At 46.1% G+C, this 23706-nt stretch overlaps 2 protein-coding genes and 1 pseudogene across 3 annotated transcripts in view; 1 reads left to right on the top strand and 2 right to left on the bottom strand.

Moving 5' to 3' along the window:
* Positions 1-7152, bottom strand: part of LOC129015387 (uncharacterized) — a 131612-nt gene extending 124460 nt beyond the window's left edge. The window contains exons 1-2 of one of the 2 annotated variants that reach the window (XR_010124427.1): positions 7034-7152; positions 16-274 (exon numbers count right to left, since the gene is read on the bottom strand). Coding sequence is in view for 1 of the 2 variants with exons in the window: in XM_063655020.1 (XP_063511090.1) it covers positions 16-274; positions 7034-7068 (294 nt within the window). In the remaining variant the exon portion in view is untranslated. The remainder of the gene's footprint in view (positions 1-15; positions 275-7033) is intronic. The other variant, XM_063655020.1, reaches the window with a different exon arrangement.
* A 4391-nt stretch (positions 7153-11543) lies between these two features.
* Positions 11544-23706, top strand: part of N4BP1 (NEDD4 binding protein 1) — a 71480-nt gene continuing 59317 nt past the window's right edge. The window contains exon 1 of the mRNA XM_054453265.2: positions 11544-11975. Coding sequence (XP_054309240.1) covers positions 11778-11975 — 198 coding nt within the window. The 5' untranslated portion in view covers positions 11544-11777. The remainder of the gene's footprint in view (positions 11976-23706) is intronic.
* LOC129015386 (probable ribosome biogenesis protein RLP24) lies at positions 21076-21591 on the bottom strand (annotated as a pseudogene).

The raw sequence follows: 23706 nt of genomic DNA, 5'->3' as shown, positions 1-23706 counted from the left end.
GCTGTGGGTGCTTACCAACTTTCTTTCGGTTCCTTCCGAAATCCCTCCCATTTGTGGGAGGCTTTTTCTGCCAGTCACCCACGTGCATTTGGTTTGCATCCCATTTCGGCCTTGCCACCGGCTCCCAGAAGCTCTGCGTGCTGCGGGTGGGTGGCCCCGGAGTCTCCCTCGCGCTCGGATGGAAAGAGCTGGGACGGCCTCGCAGGCTGCGCTGGCGCCGCGGGAACAGCAGGTGGCGCCACGGACCCAAGGCGCCCTGAGCCGCAAGCGGTTCCTGGAGAGAGCAGGAGTGTCTGTGTTCACAGGAGCTCAATAAATGCTTGATAGGTATGTGTGAGAGCTGGAAGTTTCCCGCTGCACTCTGTGTCCAGGTCTAAGCAGCAAAGCTGGCAGGAGGGTGAAAAAGCGAGTATCCAGAGCTGGGAGTTGAACAATGGGAACACATGGACACAGGGAGGGGAACATCACACACCGGGTCCTATCGGTGGGTGGGGTCAAGGGGAGGGGGAGCATTAGGACAAATACCTAATGCATGCGGGGTTTAAAACCTAGATGACGGGTTGATAGGTGCAGCAAACCACCATGGCACATGTATACCTATGTAACGAGCCTGCACGTTCTGTACATGTATCCCAGAACTTAAAGTCAAATAAAAATAAAAATTAAAATTAAAAAAAAAAGCGAGTGTCTCCGCAGGAAAAGCGGGCGGACCCTCCGCCTTGCAGAAATGGGGAAGCCTGCCCCGAGAGCAGGGAAGGCCGCGCAGCACCAGGAGCAGAGGGGCCAGGGACTCGGTCGCCAGCTCGGTGGTCTTAGACCCTACATGGGCTTCCCCAAAGACCTGCGGCTGCTAGCAACCCCCACCCCGGGGACAGAGTCCTCGGTCCTGGGGCACCAACTGAGAATTTCCCACTCTGAGTCATTTACATCCCCTTCATGATTTTGGACGTACCTACATGTCACCTGAAATATGACTCAGTTATTTTCTTCTTCAACTCAACTTTTTAAAGTTAAATGTAGGCCAGGTACAGTGGCTCATGCCTGTAATCCCAACAGTTTGGGAAGCGCAGGCTGGAGGATCTCTTGAGGTCAGAAATTTGAGAGCAACCTGGGCAACATAGCAAGACCTCACCTCTCAAAAAAAAAAAAAAAATTCAGAGCAGGAGTGGAAGTTTATTTAAAAGGCTTTAGAACAGGAAAGGAAAGTACGCTTAGAAGAGACCCAAGCAGGCACCGACATCAAATGCCCATTTTTTTTAATTAGCCAGGTGTAGTGGTGCACACCTGTAGTCCCAGCTACTCAGGAGGCTGAGGTAGGAGAATCGCTTGAGCCTAGGAGTTAGTTCAAGGCTGCAGTGAGCCGAGATCATACCATTGCACTCCAGCCTGGGCAACAGAGCAAGACTCTGTCTCTAAAATAAACAAGAGTTATCTGTATTTAAAAAAAAAAAAGTAAATAAGTAGAGCTAAATATAAGGGAAACAGTTTATTGCTATACTAACTAGAAGCCCAGTATTTCTCACCAAAACAGAAGAGAACTATAAAAATAAATACACAACAGTCATGATTTCTTACAAGCCTGGCAGTTTACCGCTGAAAAGCAACTGGTATCTCATCAGTGCTGTGTTTTCCATACTTGAGGAAAATCAGGGATTCCAGCGCAGAAACCAACAGGAATTCTGAATGAAATGAGGTAACAGGTGGTGAAAAGAAAGCCAAGCAAAGCCCGAGAGAGAGGGGGTCAACCCTGAACGACATTCTGTGCCGGGCAGCGGATTCCAGGGCTTCTTGCAAGATGCACATTCTTCCGGAAACTGCGAGTTATTTTTGACTAGTAAGCCGGAGGGGAAGGGTAGAGGCCCAGTTTCCTGTGAGCCCGCCCCACCCCTGAGGTCTGATGCCAAGCTGATGGCATCACAGGGTCAGGTAGTCCCAAGAGGTCACCTGGCTGGCCTCCTATATCTGGTGACCAATCACCTGTCCCACAACCTTCTTGAGGGGTCTTCCTCCCTCTGCCCCAGTGCATTGCTGCTGTGGAGGCAGCTGCAGGGAGGCAGGACCCAAGGCAGCTGGCCAGACAAGTGAGTGCAGGGAAGATAGAGGAGGTGGAGTGGCCCTTCCCTAGACACAGCTTCCTTCAGTGAGCCTGGGATTGAAGAGGTGTCTGCACTTGGTTATGCTGTAGGGAAAGATAACCATGGAACTGTGGGCAAGGCACTTCCCCTCTTGCTCCTGGTTTCCTCTTCTGTAAATTAAAGAGGGTGGGTCAGACAGGGCCTTATAGTGAAGAGTCACCTCTAAGCACCTCTCCAGCCTGAGACTTGGGGCTGTTAGAGGGAAGAATTGCCAGCAGTTGCTCACTGACACTGTAACATTTATTCATTTGTTCATTCATTCATTGCCTGCCTTCCCCTCTCATATGTAAGCTGATGAGAACAGACATTGCTTTGTTTAGTGTTGTATTCCCAGCACTTAGAATAATGCTTGGCACTTAGTAGGTGCTCAGTAAATGTTTGTTGAATGAATGAATCAATCAATTAAGTAATCAATTATTCAATTGTCCTAACCAGCCACAGGAAGTTGAGTAGGACAAGGAGGTTTCATGGAAGAAGTGAGAATTGGGCTGGGCTTCACAGGTAGCCCTGGCAAGAATGTGTTCTATTGATGAGCCAAAGAGAAGCAGTGAGAGATAGTGTGCTGATGCCCCAGTCACTTTGGTGACACACAACCAACCACAAACCCTTAACTAATTATTTTTTCACACCCCATACAGGAAGCTGAGAAGACTTCATTAGATTTGATGTGTGTGTGTCCCATGGAGTATGTAGAAAGAGGATGCCGAATTTTTTTTTTTTTTTTTTGAGATAGGGTCTTACTCTATTGCCCAGGCTAGAGTGCAGTGGTACAATCATGGCTCACTGCAATCTCAACCTTCCAAGCTCAATCCATCCTCCCACCACAGCCTCCCGAGTAGCTAAGACCACTCTGCCTGGCTCTTTTTTTTTCTTTTTTCTTTTTTTTGAGACAGAGTCTTGCACTCTCACCCAGGCTGGAGTGCAGTGGTACAATCTTGGCTCACTGCTGCCTCCACCTCCTAGGTTCAAGTTATTCTCCTGCCTCAGCCTTCTGAGTAGCTGGGATTACAGGTGCACACCGCCGCACTTGGCTAATTTTTGTATTTTTAGTAAAGACAGGGTTTCAGCCGGGCGCAGTGGCTCACGCCTGTAATCCCAGCACTTTGGGAGGCTGAGGCGGGCAGATCACGAGGTCAGGAAATCGAAACCATCCTGGCTAACACCGTGAAGCCTTGTCTCTACTAAAAATACAAAAAATTAGCTGGGTGTGGTGGCAGGCGCCTGTAGTCCCAGCTACTCAGGAGGCTGAGGCAGGAGAATGGTGTGAACCTGGGAGGCGGAGCTTGCAGTGAGCCGAGATCGGGCCACTGCACTCCAACCTGGGTGACAGAGCGAGACACTGTCTCAAAAAAAAAAAGACAGGGTTTCACCATGTTCGCTGGGCTGGTCTCGAACTCCTGACCTTAGGTGATCCGCCCGCCTCAGCCTCCCAAAGTGCTGGGATTACAGCCATGAGCCACTGTGCCCAGCCTAATTTTTTATGATCTTTTGCAGAGATCGGAGGGGGGGGGGGTCTTGCTATGTGTCCCATGCTGGTCTTGAACTTCTGGGCTCAAGCAATCCACCCACCTCAGCCTCCCAAAGTGCTAGGATTACAGGCATGAGCCACTGCACCTGGCTGAATGCTGAATTATTAGCTCAGCCCTAGGGGCAGGGCTTTCTCTGAATTATCTCTGTAGAACAATCATTTTCAACTGGGGACAGTTTTGACATTAGACAATGTCTGGCAACGTTTTTCTTGTCACACCAGGTGTAGGGGAGTGGTTGTTATTGGCATCTATTGAGTAGAGGATAGGGATTCTGCTAAACATCCTACAATTCACAAGACAGGCCCCTACAACAAAGAATTATCTCACCCAAAATGTCAATTGTGCCCCTGTTTGAGAAATCCTAGCTGTAGAGGGTGATGGAAAAATGCTTTGAATTGGAAACATTTGGGAGCTGGCAGGCAGCCGACAATCTCTGTAGTAGCACTTGGCAGAGAGCTGCATTCCCACCTAAGGACTGCGTGTTATAAATAGCTCCTCTCGGTATTGCGGCAGTTGTAGCAGTTTGAATCAATGTCAGAGGAGTTTCAATACATGGATAATAAAAATGCAAAGGAAATATATAAAGGGAGAGAATAAAAGACTAGAAGCAGCAGACACATTGAGGTTTTCCTGCAGCTAAGGAGAAGCACGCCCTCCACACTTGAGAGATTCTTCCTCCAAAATAGCTCTCAGATTCCTCCACTCCCTCCCCACTGCAGCTTCCCTGGTCCAAGCCTCTATCCTCTGGCACCTAGACCAATACTGCCACTGGGAAGGAAAAAAAAAAATATATATATATATATATAAATATATGTTTATATAGAATATCTTCCATACCACAGCAATTCCATCCAATCCCCTTTCTCAAACATGAAGGGGGCGGATCACGAGGTCAGGAGATCAAGATCATCCTGGCTAACACAGTGAAACCCTGTCTTTACTAAAAATACAAAAACAAAATTAGCCGGGCGTGGTGGCGGGCGCCTGTAGTCCCAGCTACCAGGGAAGCTGAGGCAGGCGAATGGTGTGAACCCAGGAGGCGGAGCTTGCAGTGAGCCGAGATCGCACCACTGCACTCCAGCCTAGGTGACAGAACGAGACTCCGTCTCAAAAAAAAAAAAAAAACCATGAAGGGGCTGGGCTTCTCTCGGCATGGTAGCCAGGTTCCAAGTAAGAAAGTAAGACTATTTCACCAGCAAGTGTTCTTGCTGGAAGTAGAAGGAAGCCTCCACTTCCTTTTTCATGGAACACTTGCTGGTGAAATAGTCTTACTTGGAACCTGGCTACCATGCCAAGAGGAAACCCAGCCCCTTCATGTTTGAGAAAGGGGATTGGATGGAATTGCTGTGGTATGGAAGATATTCTATATAAACATATATATATACCTATGTTCTTCCCAGTCTACTCTGGCCTCCACCACGCTTTTTCCCCAGAGAAGGGAGACAGATCTTACAGCATAAATCAGATGATGCATTCACTGCTTAACCTGGGAACACCAGGGGTAGCAGCTCACTCCTACAATCCCAGGACTTTGGGAGGCCAAGGCAGAAGGGTTGCTTGAGGCTAGGAGTCCAGACCAGCCTGGGCAACATAGTGGGACCCCGTCTCTACAAAAAATTTAAAAATTAGTCAGGTGTGGTGATGCTCGTCTGTAGTCCCAGGTACTCAGAATGAGAGGCTGAGGCAGGAGGATCACTTGAGCCCAGGAGTTTGAGGCTGCAATGAGCTATGATGGCATCACTGCACTCCAGCCTGGGCAACAGAGCAAGTCCCTGTCTCAAAACAAAACAAAACCCGAGAAGGCTTTTTTTCCTCATTATACTAAAATAAAATACAAAATCTGTAACAGGCCCACCACATACATTCTGGAGGGTCTGGCCTTATCCTGTCTCTGGGTGTTTCTGGAGGGCTGCATCCTGCCCTGTCCCCTGTTCCTGGAATATGTCAAGCTCAGTCCAGCCTCAGATCACTGCCCCCATAGAGTTGACAGTCTGATGGTGGAGGTGGACCTGAGTCAATCCCATCACTCAAGCACACATAAAACTGGCCCTGGTGCCACAAGTGACAGGGCCACAGTGCCAAAAGCCTACAGCAGGAGACTTGGCTTATCAGAGAGACCAGTGAATGAATTCTTGACAAAATCACTCTTCAGTGGAGCTTTGGAGGGTGAGGAGTTAACTAAATGAAAATAGGGCTTGGCCGGGCACGGTGGCTCACACCTGTAATCCCAGCTATTTACTTGGGAGGCTGAGGCAGAAGAATTGCTTGAATCCAGGAGGCGGAGGTTGTAGTGAGCCGAGATTGCACCAGTGCACTCCAGCCTGGGTGACAGAGCGAGACTCCGTCTCAAAAAAAAAAAAAAGAAAAAAGAAAATATGAGGAAGTGGTCAGGCGTGGTGGCTCACGCCTGTAATCCCAGCAGTTTGGGAGGCCAAGGCAGGTGGATCACCTGGGGTCAGGAGTTTGAGACCAGCCTGGCCAACATAGTGAAACCCCATTTCTACTAAAAATACAAAAAATTAGCTGGGAGTAGTAGCGCATGCCTGTGATCCCAGCTACTCAGGAGGCTGAGGCAGGAGAATTGCTTGAAGCCAGGAGGCAGAGGTTGCAGTGAGCCGAGATCGCACCACTGCACTTCAGCCTGGGAGACAGAGTGAGACTCCACTTCAATAAATAAATAAATAAAATAATAATTTAAAAAAGAAAACAGGAGGAAGGAACAGTGAGTACAAATGCCCTGCCATGGTGTGAGCTGGGCCCAGTGCAGAGAGGAGCAGAGGTGGGGCAGGCAGGAGACAGGTCTGGTAGGGGCTGCCATTCAAGGCAAGGGCTTTGGATTTTATTCTGACCCTGAGGGAAAGCTCTTGGAGGATCCTAAGTAAGGGTCTGACAGATGAGATTTGCAATTTGAGAAGATCACTCTGGCTGCAGCATCAATATTTGTAAATAATTTATCTGAATCTCGTACTGGTTGTAGCTCTTGACATTTACAGAGAGGCCAAAAGGACTATGGGGAGACCTCATGGTTGTCAGAGAGATGATGGTGGCTTGGATTGTTGACAGGAGACGAGAGAAGTTCAACAGTTTGCAAATTTATTAAAACCTTGTGTGTGTAGTTGAAGAATGATGATATTACTGTTTCTTACTCGAAGGCCCTACATGTGACTGTACCAAAAACACAGAACCCAGGAAGACACACCAACCTTGCCACTGCTGGCCAGGGAGCATCTTTGTCTGCTGATCTGATTGGTTGGGTATGCCGAGCAACATTCCATGTGCACGTCTGTCTGGTTTTGACAGCATCCTACAGCAAGGAGGGTCCAAGACCAAGGGGTTGGTCATGAGACCATGTGATCTCCTCTTGCTTACCTTTGCACAAGGGCAGAAGAAGGGGCTGGCTGCATATCCAAGCTTGCTGCTGCTGTCATTATGGCATAGCACATAAGTCCACTCAGCAGAGTCATGTAACCAGCAAAGGGTCCGTCTGCTCGCCACTGGTACAAAAATGCCAGAATAACAAGAGCAAAGTGTGATAAGGAGATTTTATTATCCATGCTAATAAGGGAAGGAGTGGGTGAGATTCTTTCCAAAAATTTCCACCCTTCAATTTGTAGAGGAAATGCAGGGGTTTTTAAAAAGAGAGGGGTTTGGAATGGAGAGGAAGGGGGCTAGGAGGGGTCAATGGTGCAATCCACTCCAACAGCTTATCTTGAATTATTATTCCCTTTGGTGAAGGGGCCAGTGCCATCCTGGGCCTGACCAGGTTACAAATGAACTGCAGCCAATCTTGCAGTTAATTTCTAGTGCGTGAACGTGAGTGAGTGTAGCCAGGAGTAAATTTCAGCCTTGACCAGGGAGAGAATTCTGGAGGTATACGGTCCATGTCAAGATCCAGCCCCTGGATGGGCACAATGGCTCAGGCCTGTAATCCCAGCACTTTGAGAGGCCGAAGTGGGCAGATCGCCTAAGGTCAGGAGTTTGAGACCAGCCTGGCCAACATGGCAAAACCCTGTCTATACTAAAAATACAAAAATTAGCTGGATGTGGTGGTGCATGCCTGTAATCCCAGCTACTCGGGAGGCTGAGATAGGAGAATTGCTTGAACCCGGGAGGCAGAGGTTGCAGTGAGCTGAGATCGCGCCACTGCACTCCAGCCTGGGAGACAGAGCAAGACTCCATCGCAAAAAAAAAAAAAAATCCAGCCCCCGAAGCTTCTAAGGAAATACATGACCAGATAAGTGAGCATGGTGTGTGCTTGACAAGCGTTTGGGTAAATAAATGAGCATATGGCATGGGAGCATGGAATGGGGAAGGATAGGGAGTGGAGGTTCACAGTCCATTCCAAGGCTGTATGTCAAGATGACAGGAAACACATATGCAGCTTGTCTCAAAGTTATATCTTGAGACTAGGGAGAAAGAAGGAAAGAAAACAAGGTTTTAAAATGCAGTTTGAAGCCAAGCTGCTTGGTTACAGTCAGACTGCCTGGATTCAAATGGCTATTTCTACCACTTCACTGACTAGCTCTGTGGAACATTCCAGAACTTCTCTATTCTTCTGTTTCCTCTTTTTTTTCCCCTTAATTTACATTTTTTTTGTTGGGGGGCAGGTAAGAGACAGGATATCGCTATGTTGCCCAATCACACCTTGAACTCCTGGGCTTAAACAATCCTCCCACCCCAGGCTTCCAAGTAGCTGAGACTACAGGCACCTGCCACCACCCCCGGCTGGTTTCCTCATCTTTGAAACAGGAAGAAAAACAATAGCAACCACTGTTGGAGTTTTAGGAGACCAATAAACACTCTTTCCGCCCCTTCTGAGTTCAGAACTAAGGAAGAAAAGCAGATGTTAGACAGGTAGAGATCAAAATGTCATCTTCATTGCTGACAAGAGCTAGACTGGAGGATGTGGTTGAAGTGAAAATACTTTACCCCCAGTCACTAACACAGCAACTGCAGACAGCCCATTACCATTACCCCAGCATTGCACCTTCTCAGAAGGTTATCAGTCAGAGAAATCCTCCTTCCGCTCTGCGGAAAAGGAGGATGAAAGCTAGATAGACATGTTCCTCCACACTTGGCCCTGCTGGGGAATGGAAGAGGAATCTCCTCCTGTTCTTGAAAATATGAGAAGCAAGAATAAGTGATTCTCTCAACACCATTTTATGGGCTTATGAGGTTGTTATGAGATTAAGGAAAAACATAGCTAAAGTATCTACAATACAGAATTCATAAGGTTTCATCTCTGGCATCAACTGTCCTGGCTGGTCAGGCCAGCCAGACAGGCAAGGCTGGTTAACCGAGGGAAGTTGTGGTTGAGTGAGAAACAGCATGAAGCAAGGGAGTTCTTGAAAGGGGATTTTTTTTCTCTCTCTCTCTTTCTCCTTGTTCCTTACACTCAGGAAACCTTGAGAGTTCCCTAAAGGGAAATGTTGATCAAATATGAACTGGCAAGTCTTTTTTTTTTTTTTTTCTGAGATGGAGTCTTGCTCTTTGTCACCCAGGCTGGAGTGCAGTGGCGCAATCTTGGCTCACTGCAACCTCTGCCTCCGGGGTCCAAGCAATTCTCCTGCCTCAGCCTCCTGAGTAGCTAGGATTACAGGCATGTGCCACCACACCCGGCTGATTTTTTATATTTTGAATAGAGACGGGGTTTCACTACATTGGCCAGGCTGGTCTCCAACTCCTGGGCTCAAGTGATCCGCCCTCCTTGGCCTCCCAAAGTGCTGGGATTATGGGTGTGAGCCACCACACCCAGCCTGGCAAGTCTTAAATTAAAACTGGAGGAAAAACCTCCCAAAACTATGTATCTTCAATTATACACCAACCCAGTGACTTATTAGCACAGCTTCTTGGCCCAGCATTTTTTAAGGGTGTGTGTATGCACTGCTTCTGTTGGTTTTGGGTGGGATTTCTTTGGAGGGAAGTGGGGAGAGGAAGGCACTGTGGTGTGTTTTTCAAGGCAGCCTCCCTCTTCACCTCTTACAATTAAGCAATTAAGAATCGCAAGCAGGGAAGTCACTGGGAGGAAACAGGAACCAGCCCTGGGGAAAGCCCTGTCCAATCACTGAATAATAGCAATTCTGTTTAAGGTGAGTGCAATAAGGCAGGAAATAACATGCTGTGTTGACAACATGCCTTACTGATAGATTGCGGTTCTGCAAGCAATACATTAGCAATGCCACACTCGCCACCTGACCTGCCTCAGCCAATCCCACGTCATATACCTGATGGAGCAAGGCTGCTGGTTGTGTGGACATCAAGAGAAAAGCCCAGGGGAGCAGGAATCTGTTGATCTGTGAGCCTAGTGGTTCTCTTCCTTCTGCTGAATCACTTCTTGGTGGGGCACTGGGAGACCACACCTGAGTTTCTGAGACATATGGAAACCCCCAGAAGCCTGGATCTCTCATAGGTTTTACCTTGGGTAAATCCTCCTACAGAGACCGTTCCCCCTTGGTATTTCCAATTACAGCATCTTTAGCTCCTCCTCTTTTTCCTCTAGCGGGGATGTACACAGATGGCACAGGCTCCTGGGCCCACAAGTTCACTGTGGTTGCATAATCCACACAAAGATTTTCCCTGAAAATTGGGCCTTAAATATATTGCTTAAGTTAGCAATAATAATGTTCAGTGAGCACTTACAGTGTTGGGTACTGTATTAATATTCACAATAGGAAGTACTATTATTATCTACATTTTATAGATGAAGAATTAAAACAGAGAGAGGTAATATTCCCAGAGCCCCTATCTACTATAGCCACATTATTTAGCTGAAGGAAAGGAATCCAACACTTTACCTTCCACAATCTGTTTTCATGGACTCAGAGAATATAAAGGCCTGGAAAAGGCCTTAGAGATAACTGAGTGTAACCTTTTATTTTACAGATCAGAAAACAGACCTGGAGAGGGGTTAGAGTTTATTTGCCCCAGTCTCAGGTTAAGATCATGAGTGAGCCCCCAAACTCCCACTTTTCGGGCTTCTCCCATAACATATCCCCTTTCTTCCCTCACAGAAGAAATCACTCTCCTGAATTTATCTTTTTTTTTTTTTTTTTTTTTTTGAGACGGAGTGTCGCTCTTCTTGCCTAGGCTGGAGTGCAATGGCGCAATCTCGGCTCACCGCACGCAACCTCTGCCTCCAGGGTTCAAGCGATTCTTCTGCCTCAGCCTCCCTAGTAGCTGGGATTACAGGCATGTGCCACCACGCCTCGCTAATTTTGTTTTTTTTTAGCAGAGACGGGGTTTCTCCATCTTGGTCAGGCTGGTCTCGAACTCCGGACCTTGGGTGATCCGCCCGCCTCTGCCCCACAAACTGCTGGGATTACAGGCGTGAGCCACCGCGCCCGGCCTTCTTTAATTTATCTTAATCATTTTTTTGCTTTTCAATTATCCGTAAGTATGCCCATTTTCTTCTCTTCTTGCTACCATTTTTACTGAAAGAAATAAAGAGGGAAAGAGAAAAAAAGTGAGAAGGGCAGCTAAGAAGGTAAAAGGGTAGGGAGGAAGGGAAGAAACAGAGAAAGAAAGGTCCCATCTGCCTGTAGATTAATGTGAAACTGAATAACTCAACTGCTAGAATCCTGGTTTGAGCGTCAAGATGTCTGAGGTCAAGTCCAATCCCTGTGACACTCTCAGTCTCGCCTCCTGGCAATTAAGTTTCCCCAACTATAAACCTATATATCTACATCCACCAGATCCCGCGAAAGCGGTTTGCCCTCATCAAAGAAGTCCGCCCAAGCCTCCAGAAGCATCCCTTCACTCTCAACCAACATGGCGACTACGGGTGACGTCAACTTCCGTCGCCCTCACCCTACTCCCTTCCCCTAGGGGGCGGCGAGCCTCAACGACGGCTGCGGCCGGGGCGCATGCGCGGCGGCGGGGCCCGGCCCGCGGCGGCGGCAAAGGGGCGGAGGAGTTCGCTGCCAGCAGTTGCCAAGCTGCTGCGGTCGTGGCGGGATGGTATAGCCGGGCCTGAGGGCGGGCGGCGGCGCGCGGGCGGGGGCGAGGCGGCCGGGAAGGGCCGACGCCGCCTGACTGGCTTGGGAGCAGCAGCAGCAAGCTGAGGGGGCGTCGCCGCCGCCGGCCCCCGGCGCCGCCGCGGGAGGCCGCGCCCGCCATGGCGGCCCGGGCGGTGCTGGACGAGTTCACGGCGCCAGCCGAGAAGGCGGAGCTGCTGGAGCAGAGCCGCGGCCGTATCGAGGGCCTGTTTGGCGTGAGCCTGGCAGTGCTCGGCGCGCTGGGGGCTGAGGAGCCGCTGCCCGCGCGCATCTGGCTGCAGCTCTGCGGAGCGCAGGAGGCGGTGCACAGCGCCAAGGTGAGTCCGGCCGCCGCCCCCGCGCGCCCGCGGCCTCGATCGGTCCGGGTCTCCGGGCTCCCGCTCCTCCCCGCCCCCGCCGTCCGCCGCGATGCGCCTGGGTTGGGAACGCAGTCTCGGGAGCCAGCGAACGTGCCTTTTCGGCTCGCGAGCCATGTGACCTTGGATAGCAGCTTGATCCCCGGAGCCTCAGTTTCCCCATTTGTAAAGTGGCGCTGACGAAAGTACCTACCTCAGAGGGCTGTCGCGAGGATGAAAGTGGGGGATGTGCATGAAGCGCGGGCACAGCGTGTGGCACGGACCGGGCGCGCTGCGCATGTCGCCTGTTCTTGTCAGTTCCCCGGCCCCCAGGATGGTACGCAAGGCCTGTTGCTGGGCCCGCAGCCTCGTCCACCACCTAAGCCTTTATCCCCCAGTCCTGGGCCTCCACTACTGCAGTTATGAGCCTTTTTGGGATCTCAGTTCCTCTTGAGAATCGGAAAAAAACTATTAATAGTAATAAAAGGCTCGGAGAATGTCAGAAAGAAAGGATGTATGTTTACCTGTTTTTTTCTATTTGAGACAGGGTCTCACTCTGTCACCCATAGTGGAGTGCAGTGTGGCGCGATCTCAGTTCACTGCAGCCTCGACTTCCCGGGCTCAAGTGATCCTCCCACCTCAGCCTCCCGAGTAGCTAGGACCATAGGAGGGCGCCACCACGCCAGGCTCATTTTTTTTTTTTTTTTTTGGTAGGGGATTTCACTATGTTGCCCGGGCAGGTCTCGAACTCTTGGACTCAAGTCATCCTCCCATCTCGGTCGCCCAAAATGATGGGACTACATGCGGAAGCCACCGCGCCCGGCCGGATATTTAATATGTTAAAAAATAGCGTTATTCTTTGTATTGATATTACGTGCAACTAACATTTACATAACGCTTAAGAACATCACAAGTTACTTCAGAAGGAATGGGCAGCCCTTATGGCTTCTAATAAGGTAGATTTTATCCTCCCCACCACCACCCCGCCTTTTTTTTTTTTTTTTTTAATTAACAGCTGGGGAAACTGAAACTCAAAGTGGTGACTCACCTTCTGCCTAAATCAGCATTTCAGACCTCTTCAGCACCTCTATCTACTTCCCCCCCTTTCCAAACCAAAAAGCAACACAGTATGTTGCTCCTCCTAGGTAACCAAGTTTCTCTAGGTTTTTCCATCTCCTAAGTAGGGCAGCAGGATTCAGACCTAGGGAGTTTGTTTCCAGAGCCTTCGTTTTGATACTTGCCTCTCATATGATGAGCCCTGTCTGCGGGGTGGGCAGGAAGGGCCCTCTTTTTGCATCCTACTTTGTCCAGTAATGTCAGTGTCCTTGAATCTGAGTAGTCGTATCTCCTGATGTTCTTAGATTTAACAAAAAATCGTGAGTGTTTGCATTTCACATCCTTAGAGGAGACAGGGCACTCAGCTGTGTAGTTCTTTAGAGCTTAACTTAAAACATTGTAGGCCGGGCGCGGTGGCTCACGTCTGTAATCCTAGCACTTTGGGAGGCCGAGGCGGAAGGATCACGAGATCAGGAGATTGAGACCGTCCTGGCTAACACGGTGAAAACCGTGGTCTTGAGAATCGGAAAAAACCATTAATAGTAATAAAACGCTCGGAGAATGTCAGAAAGAAAGGATGTATGTTTGTTTACCCATTTTTTTCTGTTTGAGACAGGGTCTCAGTCTGTCACCCACAGTGGAGTGCGGTGGCGTCTCTACTAAAAATACAAAAAATTAGACCGGCGTGCTGGCACGCGCCTGTAGGCCCAGCTGCTCGGGAGGCTGAGGCAGGAGAATCGCTTGAACCCGGAAGGCAGGTTGCAGTGAGCCAAGATCGCGCCACTGCACTCCAGCCTGAGCGACAGCGCGAGACTCCGTCTCAAAACAAAACAAAACAAAACAAATCAAAAAGCCAGCATTGTAGATGTAGAACCCAGTTTGCTTTCCTGGGCTTAACTTTTTTAGTCAGTTGGATTGCAGACAGCTGGTCTAAGGCGCATTCCCCTTCGTCCATTCTCCCCAGCTATCCAATCTTCTGCACTTCTCAGGGCTTAAAAGCTTGACATGATTAAGTCCTGCTTTTTCTTCTGAAAATCTCTTAACGTGCATTCATTCCTTTCCTTTCTATTGCCTTTGCTGCGGTTAAGACTTTCATTCCTGTGTGTCCCCTCCCTTGCTTCATTGCCTTTACTCATTCATTGCTCTCTCCCTCCCTGGTTCAACTTGTATTAGAGTAATCCTCCTGCAAAAAGTCATTCTGCTGCCCTGGAACCTACTAGAGCCTCCTGTCACCTGTCTCATTCAGCCTAAACTCCTCGTCTGACTTACAAAACGATTAATCCAACCCCACTTTATTTTTCCAATGTTCTGGTTTAGCACCTTTCCGCTTAAATCTCCACTGTAGTAGTCTCTGCCTTTGCTGTGCGTTCTGCCTCCTCTGGGTTCTGCTTTTGCTCAAGACTCATCGCAAGCATGGAGAATGACTCCTTTGCTATGCAGAAGAGCCCTGCTGGTCCTGCCAGACCTGCCCAATGCCTGTTTTCTTGGCTGTCCTTGCCACACAGTTTAGCCAAGTTGTTTGGGAAAGGTGTGTCTTACAGTTTCTTGCTAGTATGTGCTCCTGCTTGTTGATCTTTGTGATATGTATTACTCATAAGTCAACCCTCCCACTTGTAAGAAATTCTTTTTTTTCTCCCCTTGAGACTCGTAGGTAAGTTGAATGCCACAATCAGGGCTTTTTTGTTCTGAATTTGTTTTGAAGTTTGTTTTACTTTCTTGAAGGAGGAGAAAACCATTATCTTGATTTTAAAAACTAAGAACAGGAAAGCAAATTTGATTCAACATCTATAATATTTTAAGTTAGGCTGTGGAAGAGCAAAAGATTTAGAGGAAGGAAGATTTAGAGTAAAGAAGAGTTTTTCAACTATAGTGTCTCTGCTCAAAATAAGATGAGATGAACTGTCTTGTGTCCCATCAAGTGGTTTGTTTGTGTTTTGCCTTTAAAATGTTAATTCACTGCCTTTTGCAAATGCTAGAGTAGAGGAGAATGTGGAGCTTAGTTAGGTGGGCCTCCATTGACTGCAGAGGGGCGAAATGGAAACTACTAGTAGACAGTGATAGTGTGCATGCAGGTTGAAAAACAGGCACTGACTCTGTACCAGTGACCACTTTTGTTAAAGGGAAGATTTGTCGTAGGAAGCAGTACTTCAGCTGGTTTTTGAAGAGCCAAATATTCCCAGGTACCTGACCTTCCAGACAGAGGTGGTTGTGGAGCAAAGACCCAGAAAACATGGAGTGTCATGGTAAAAGGTGTCCAGGTGCTCCTGTGAAAGATGAAGAAACTTAGGTACCAAAATGCCAGGCTAAGGTCATTGGACCTTATTTAATAGAGTCAGTGAGGATTTTGAGAAGCATGGAAGCTTCCTGAAACAGAAGACCAACAGTGAAATGAACATTGTTGTAAGTTAGCCTTGGGCATGAGGGGAGTAGGGGGGTGGTAAGATTTTTACAGGGACAGGGCAGCTGTGTGGATGTAGGGATTTAGGGGTCGGTTTTAAGCCAGGTGGCAGGAGCAATGGTTAAGTTGTTTGACCTGTTGACCGGTGGGGCCACCAGCTCATCAACATTTAAGGAAGACTTCTCTAGTGCCAGGGAGTGTACTGACGGTTGCCTCTTGATCTCAAGGATCCTGTTGCCTCTTAGGGGAGACAGACATGGGGAAGATACAGTAAAGTGTGATACATACAACAACTGCAGTGTGTGCAAGGTGTTTCTGTAACACAGGAATGGAAGGGTTGCTCTGCCAGCTGGTTTCCTAGGGAGCAGGGACCTCCTGGCAGAGGGAAGAAGCTGTGCGCAATCACAAGGGCATGAAAGAGGGCAGTTGCATCACAGATTCCTCCAGTGGATCACAAAGTGCTTGTGGCCTGCTGAAGAACATGGATTTTACCCGCAGGTAGTCAGTGGAGAGTCCTGGAAGAGTTAAGAGGACATGAGAAATTTACATTTCCACAAATGCCTCAGTGTTTACACCTCTGGGCTGGGGCTGCTCAGTGTGGTCTGTTGCTGGTTTTCAATAGTATGAGTACAGAAATTGAGAATAAGGGTTGAGCAACTTTTATGCAATTTGGCGTTAATACAGGGGCTAGAGAAGCAATGTCTAAGAGTGAGAAGTCCTTATAAGAGGGCATTTTCCATAGGGGGCCCAGAGAGGGGACTGAAGTCAGTGCTGGAAGACATCTTGGAAGCAAAGGATTGTGAGGATTGAATTTCAGAAACAAAAGGGAGGTACTGGCTAGCTGTTGCCTCATTCGCAAATAGAGATTAAAGTGAAGAAGCAGAGTTGGGACCCTCCCTGTGAAGCAGTGGTGGAAAGGGATGAGGTTGAGGGGATCTCAGCCGTGGGGGCGAGACGAGTTAGAATTCTTCTTTTAGGCCGGGCGCGGTGGCTCACGCCTGTAATCCCAGCACTTTGGGATGCCGAGTGGTCTGATCACCTGAGGTCGGGAGTTCGAGACCAGCCCACCAACATGGAGAAACCCCATCTCTTCTAAAATTACAAAATTAGCCAGGTGGGGGTGGCGCATGCCTGTAATCCCAGCTACTCAGGAGGCTGAGGCAGGAGAATCGCTTGAACCAGGGAAGCGGAGGTTGCGGTGAACCAAGATCGTGCCATTGCACTCCAGCCTAGGCAACAAGAGCAAAACTCTGTCTCGAGGAAAAAAAAAAAAAAAGAACCCTTCTTTTAGATCAAAGAACCACAAACTCAGAATGCTTCCTGGGACCAGGCAGGGAACCTGTGTGGGGAAGTGGGGTGGTCGGGAAGAGGGACTGTGGTGAACGAAGCCACGTGTCCGTTTTGGAGAGGGCAGATTCCCATGCGTATCGCATTGGTCAGTTACATGGTAGGGCTCAGTGATGTCCAGTCTTCTTCTTATCTAAGAGAAGCAAGGAGTCCAGATTTAATTATGTAAAATATTGTATTTAAGTGGTCACTAATTTACATTTTAAAAATCATACACATCGAATTCATCGAATTATATGAATAAAATATTTTTAAACTACATAATTCGGAAAAACAGTTATATGTGCTAAACAAAACATGTCAGTGGACCTGAGCTTTGTTTTGTTTTGTTTTAATTGATTTTTTGTTTTCGTTTTTGTTTTACTTTTTTTTTGTTTTTTTTGTTTGTTTTGTTTTTTTTGACCTGAGCTTTGGACTGCCTTTTTGAGACAGGGTCCCCAGGCTGGAGTGCAGTGGTATGGTCTCAGCTAACTGAAACCTCTGTCTCCCAGGCTCAAGCGATCCTCTTAGCCTCCTGAGTAGCTGGGACTACAGGCATGTGCCACCATGCCCATGGTGTATTTTTGTATTTTTGGTAGAGATGGCATCTCACTATGCTGCCCTGGCTAATCTTGAATTCCCAGGCTCAAATGATCCTCCCACCTCAGCATCCCAAAGTGCTAGGATTACAGGCATGAGCCACCATGCCTAGCCCATATGTTTCTAATACTTGAAGAGGGCATTTGAAGGCCCCAGTGGCGTACAGTACAGTCTCAGTGCTAGTTCATCCCCAGAGGGGGAGCGCAAGAGCTCCGAAATAGTGGGATATGTTAGGTGCAGTGGAACTGCTGCAGACTGAAAACTTAAGAACTTAAAAGGACTGGGATGAAGTAAGGGCCAAGGAAGGTTAGATAGTATGAATTTACAGTGTCACTTGAGCCAGAAACTCTCAAGTAGGTAATGTTTTCCTCCACTCAAGAGGTTTGTGAAGCCAGGACACAAGGATTGGAGGTAAGGGGGTCTGAAGTGCAATAGAGCAAGGCACAGTGGGGCCTAGGAAATATTTCTGAAGAGGTCAGCCTTGTCCAAGCTAGGACAGGGAAACAGACGAAAGCAGAAAGGGCGGAGTGAGCTGCAAGGATTAAGGGAGGGACAAGACCTTCGACCCTGTGCCCTCTGAAACCCAGGGGGTCATGTACACAGGGAAGTTAAGTATTGGAGAATTCTGGAGGTTGTAATCAGAGTAATTTCAGAGCTTAGAATCTTGGATGTAAAGGAATTCTGAGGATGACTCTGAGGGCCAAGGGGTGCCTCAGTAGTTGTGGGTGAGCTACAAGTGTTCCATACATCTTAGAGAAGTGAGAAAGTAGAGGAGATGGCAATGTGAAGTATCCGGAGCTAGTGCTATGCTGGGGTCACCAAAGTCCATAGCAAGAAACTGGGTGCTAACAGTCAGTTAACCAGCTAGTGGCTGGTTAACAAATAAAAGAAGTAATTGGAAGTAAATGGCACAGCTACTTGTTTGGCATCTCCATGAACCTTTAAGGTGTGGAGTTTGCTGACCACAGCTGCCCATCAGTTGATGCTTAGCTTCAGGCATTACTTGATGGCAGTGAGTAGCCACCGAGAGGCCTAGCCAATGCCCTAAACAGTACCAGCCTGGAGGACTTCAAGCAGAGTCCTGGGAAGGACTACTCAGTCTTAAAACATTGAAGTTACAGTACACCCATGAAACTCAGGCAGGCTACCACCCAGTCCATTTTTAATTTGTGAGAAAAAGGGTGTTTAAGAACAGCTAGTAATTGACCTTTTCCCAGTTTTTACTTATGTATTTATGGAGTAAAGTAAGAATGAAAAAAAAAAAAACATAATTAAAGTAGAAGTGGCCTGTTGCAGTACTGACTTCAGAGGGTTCAAGTTGACCAGGTACTGTTTTACTACCTTTTCAGTTAGAAGAGCCTGGTACCTGGTTTCATGAATTTTTCTGTGCGTGTGCGTGTGTGTGCGTGAGATAGGGTTTGGCTCTGTCACCAGGCTGGAGTGCAGTGGTGTGATCTCAGCTCACTGCAGCCTTGCCCTCCCAGGCTCAAGTGATCCTCCCACCTCAGCCTCCTGAGTAGCTGGGACTATAGGCACGTGCCACCATGCTGGGCTTTTATTTATGTATTTGTTTATTTTTTTATTTTTATTTTTTATAGAGATGGGGTTTCCTCATGTTGCCCAGGTAGGTTTCATGAATTCTTGAACAATTGATTTGTTCATGAAGGAAAGAATTCATAGATGTAATACTGGGTAGTGACTTGGAGTTTTTGTTTTGATTTTACCAGGAAGAACGTTCGTGGCCTTTTTTGCACTTCCCAGAATATTTTTTACTCACTATGGTTGTGAAAATCATCTTCTTAAGAAACAGTGGTTTGTTCAGTCTCTTCTTATGGCTAACATTTTGGGGTTATACCAGAATGTTGAAATAAGGGATACTGGTATTGCTTATGCTGGGGTCAAAAGTGATTGCCTGTAGTTTCCTCTTTCTTGTCCATTTCCCAGCCAGTATTGTAGGATTGTAATTAAATCAAGGACCACATCTTGTTCTGTGTTGGCTTTTTATGAAATTGATGTAATCATAGAAGATTAGCAGTCTTGAGTTTCAAGAACAAAATTGTAGGGGGGAAATCCTTACAGTAATTAATTTAAAAACTTTTTTAAAAATCAGTTTTTTGTTGTTGTGTTTTTTGTTTGTTGTTGTTGTTGTTTGTTTTTTGAGACAGAGTCTCACTGTGTCGCCCAGGCTGGAGTGCAGTGGCATGATCTCGGCTCACTGCAACCTCTGCCTTTTGGGTTCAAGTGATTCTCCCACCTCAGACTCCTGGTTAGTTGGAAGTTCAGGCTTGCGCCACCATGCCCAGCTAATTTTTGTATTTTTTGGTAGAGACAGGGTTTCACCATGTTGGCCGGGCTGGTCTTGAACTCCTGACCTCAAGTGATCTGCCTGCCTTGGCCTCCCAAAGTGGTAGGATTACAGGCATGAGCCACTGCACCTGGCCAAAAATCAGTTTTTCATATGGAAACAACATAAAGCAGTTTTTTTGGCTTAAAGAAACTGAATTTAGCCGGGCCTGGTGGCATGTGCTTGTAGTCCTAGCTACTTAGGAGGCTGAGGCATTAGGACTGCTTGAGTTCAGTAGTTCCAAGTCTGTAGTGAGCCATGATTGTACCCCTGCACTCCAGCCTGGGTAACAGAGCAAGATCTTGTCTCTTAAAAACAAAAAAAACAAAAAAAACAAAAAACCTTTTTTTAGAAAGATTCCTAACTTAGAAAGGTTTTGTTCAGTCTTAGTGCTGATAGAATTAGTAATTTACATTACTTGATGAATAAGAGCTGTAGGAATAAATTCACATCTGAAAGTATGAAAGTCATTTGTGATTATGGCATCTTTTGATTGAAATTACCTACCTACCAGTCTTCTGGGATCTTTATCCATTCTTGAATCAGCACTTTTTTTTTTTTTTAACTTTTTAAATGGTTTTATTTTATGTGCAAATAATGAACAGATGTTGTACCCATAAATTCTACTTTCCAAAAACAGGAGCTTTTTAAAGGAAAACTACATAATAACTTTTAAAAGGCACTGGGATTCCTCTGCTTCTAGATCATTGCTAGACTAGAAAAATAAAGTTTGTTCTACCAGGAATAACAAGTTAGAACTGAGTATTCTCCAAAGTGGAAATTCCAGAGTGTAGCGACAGTCCATGCAAAGATTATTCAGTTCTAATTCCCAACATCCACGACTGCCTATCAGAATGGTTAAAACCAGGTCAAAACAGTCCAGCATAATTAAGCTTCATCAGACAATGCCATTATGCTCTTCCAAGATGCAAATAAACCAAAACAGGAAATACTAAAATCAAAATAATATTTGACACTGTCATACAAATTGTTAGTTCCTTGTTGTATCCCCCTTTCCATAACATTAATAAAGGGAATATTTGGCTGCAAATAATATTTTATTTTATATATCACTAGCTATGATTTTTTGCCATTACTTATTATACAAATGCCGCCTAGTGCCGTTATCCAATTGGCATAACCATTTTACATCCAGAATTGACTTTTATAGTTATAAGTAGAATTTTCGTGATTTACATATTCATCAGTGAAGATTTAACATTGAGATGCAATCTAACATCCGTAATATCTGATGTTTTGTAGATGGCAGTGTAAGAAACATATATTTTAAATCACTTTTCATTTAAGTGACCTTATGTAAAAAATAATTTAGCAGTTCGAAGTCTCCAAAGGGCATTTTCAAATGTACATAAAAGAAATGGTTACAGAGATTTTTAAGAAGCATCTTCCATGTCCACATTCTCTTGTAACTGCTGTACTGTTTTCTCTTCCAACTGCTTCCCTTTGCCTGCAAGAAAGATGGATGTTTTGCTTGACCTCTTTGATATCCTGAACTTTCTGTAGCTCTTTATTTTTCTTCAATCTGTTCATTATAAATTTAGCTTGGCATTTCTGTCTGATCTCTTCAACTGTCTTCATTGCTTCAATAGTTTTATTCCATAGCTCTCACTGGTATTTGATGGTTTCATTTCTACATTTTTCATATTCAAATGAATTATCCAGTGTAAGCTCTTTGCCACCTGCTTTCCAGAATGCTTTGGTCCACCTAACTTTGCAAGGATTGTGCTTGTTTTTAAAGTTTTTATGACATTTAGATTTACAAAATCTGAACACCTTTCAGTCGTTGCGGATGAACATCATGCTGTGGCCAGGGTAGATGGGCCCAAACAGAAATAACACTTCACAATACACATGTTAAACCTGCATGGGTCACCACCAACCAAATGCCAAGCTTGAGAAGAATCAGCATATTTAATTCACAGTATGTTTCATTCTTGACCCCGGTATTTTTTAAATTAAGAAAATGAAATTGTTACTTTGTTATAATAGGTAGGTTAATGAAGGTTGATGTATCTCTATTAGGTAATGAATTTGCCTGCAATAATAGAAACCTATACAAAATAAGGGTTTTCTTTCATTTAAAAAGTCTAAAGATAAGCAGCAGTCCAAGGGTGAGTAATGATTACAAACTGTACCCTTATGGTCACAAAATGACCACTGCAGCTCCAGCCATCAGGTCTCTCAAGAAGGAAGGATGGAAGAAGAGGTAACAGTTTTCCAGAAAACCCTAGCAGGTTTCTGCTTACCTCTAATTGGCTAGAACTATATCATGTGACCACTAGTAGTAAAGCAAGCTATGAAATGTTCAGTTTTACCTAGGCACATCGCTACCCTAAACAAAATATGGATTACATTATTTTCCATGTGTTTTAAAAATTATAATTCCTAAAAAGTGAGCATATAGCAAGCATTCATTTAACTCATTTGTGAGGGAACCAGCTGGATTGGAAAACTGGTTCAAGGAGCATTGGAGGAAATGAGTACGGTGCTGAAAAAACAGTGTTAAAATAAGATTGCTAGATTTGGGTACAAAACTGGTGAATGTCCTTGTGAGAATGTAGGAATAACTGACTCAGTCTCTCCTGCTTATGTGGACTCTAACATGCTTCTAACACAAGATGTGTGGGAGTTTTCCTCTTACCCTCTATTTTGCCAGAATTTGTGAAAGAACAACCATGCCCCCATTAGCTCCTTAGGAATTCTGACATAGGGTTTAAAAACAGTTGCAGTTACTTGCTTAGGAATTATCCCTGCTTAGTGCAACTGTAGTTGCAGCCCTGGTCCTGTGACCACTGTATCAGATGGGGATGAGGGGCGGGGGCAGTGGGAATCGAGGTGATACTGGAAAGAAATAAAAAATTATAGTTGTTATACCAGTATACCACTCAGATATACCAGTTCTCCAAGCTTGTACCCTAATTCTATCAACCTTACTTTCCTAACTTTAGCCTCTGTTAGGACTTTATGAACTGATTTTGGTTTTACAGTACTAGGTAGGGGAAGTGTTTCCCTACCAGACCTAACATCCATTTCCATAAAACATTCAAGTAAAGGAGGTACAACTTTTTAACTTAAAGACTGTTTATTATCATTCCAGTTTATATAATCCTGTCAACCCTTACCTTTTCATATTCTCCCAATCTAGTAGCCCTAGTCGGGGCTTTCTTCGCCAGTGGATCATAGGACTTCTATATCAAGGAGTTTCAGGGATTTATCTTCACCACCCCCGAAGGTTTTACCCACTTGTGTACAGAGGCTCTGAGTCCCCAGCCAGAGGGTAAGCAAAGGGACACTTGTGCTTTATCAATTTTGCCTTGATTAATCTCCCTAGGCAATTTCAGATCAGATTTCTCATTGTAATCTTTGCCTTCTGACTTTAAATTTGTCCAACGTGGGGCAAATTGAGGGACCCAGAGGGGCTCCCTTAGACCTACCTTATTTTTCAGTAGTGTTGTATTAAAATTTTTTAGTCTCATTAATTTCATTTTATTCATGCCATATCTTAATCACCACCCTGCTGAGAGGAGTCCTGTGACTCTCCACCTTCTTTCCTTTTTTGTATCACCCCATCAATGATTTTTTACTCACCTTGTTAATGATCCCTTAAAAATTTTCCCGGAAGGAGTCCTTTGACTCTCCTCCCTGCTTTTTGCCATTCGTTTGTTAATTAATGTTTTTATTAGTGTCTGTAAGACCTAATGAAGCTGAGGAAGGAAACATGATATGGCTTCCTGAATTTTGTGGTTTGCAGCGGTAAGGTTATGTGAGGGCTTCCACCCTGAAGGACACCCTTAAGCACAGCACTTACCAATTTCCTAAGAAAAACATCTTAAGCAATTCTTAAAAGACCTGGGAAGCAGTCATATTTGCTGAACGAGTGTCCCAGTCATTTTAAAGCCAGTCTCATATGGCATGCACTTCAGTTGCTTTGTCTGGGATGTTCCACTTGGCATTTATAGAGGGAGTTG

Source organism: Pongo pygmaeus, chromosome 18, assembly GCF_028885625.2.
Source record: "Pongo pygmaeus isolate AG05252 chromosome 18, NHGRI_mPonPyg2-v2.0_pri, whole genome shotgun sequence".
In the NCBI taxonomy this organism is placed as follows: domain Eukaryota; kingdom Metazoa; phylum Chordata; class Mammalia; order Primates; family Hominidae; genus Pongo; species Pongo pygmaeus.
The sequence above is the reverse complement of the archived record's forward strand: the minus strand, read 5'-3'. Positions and strand labels throughout refer to the sequence as shown.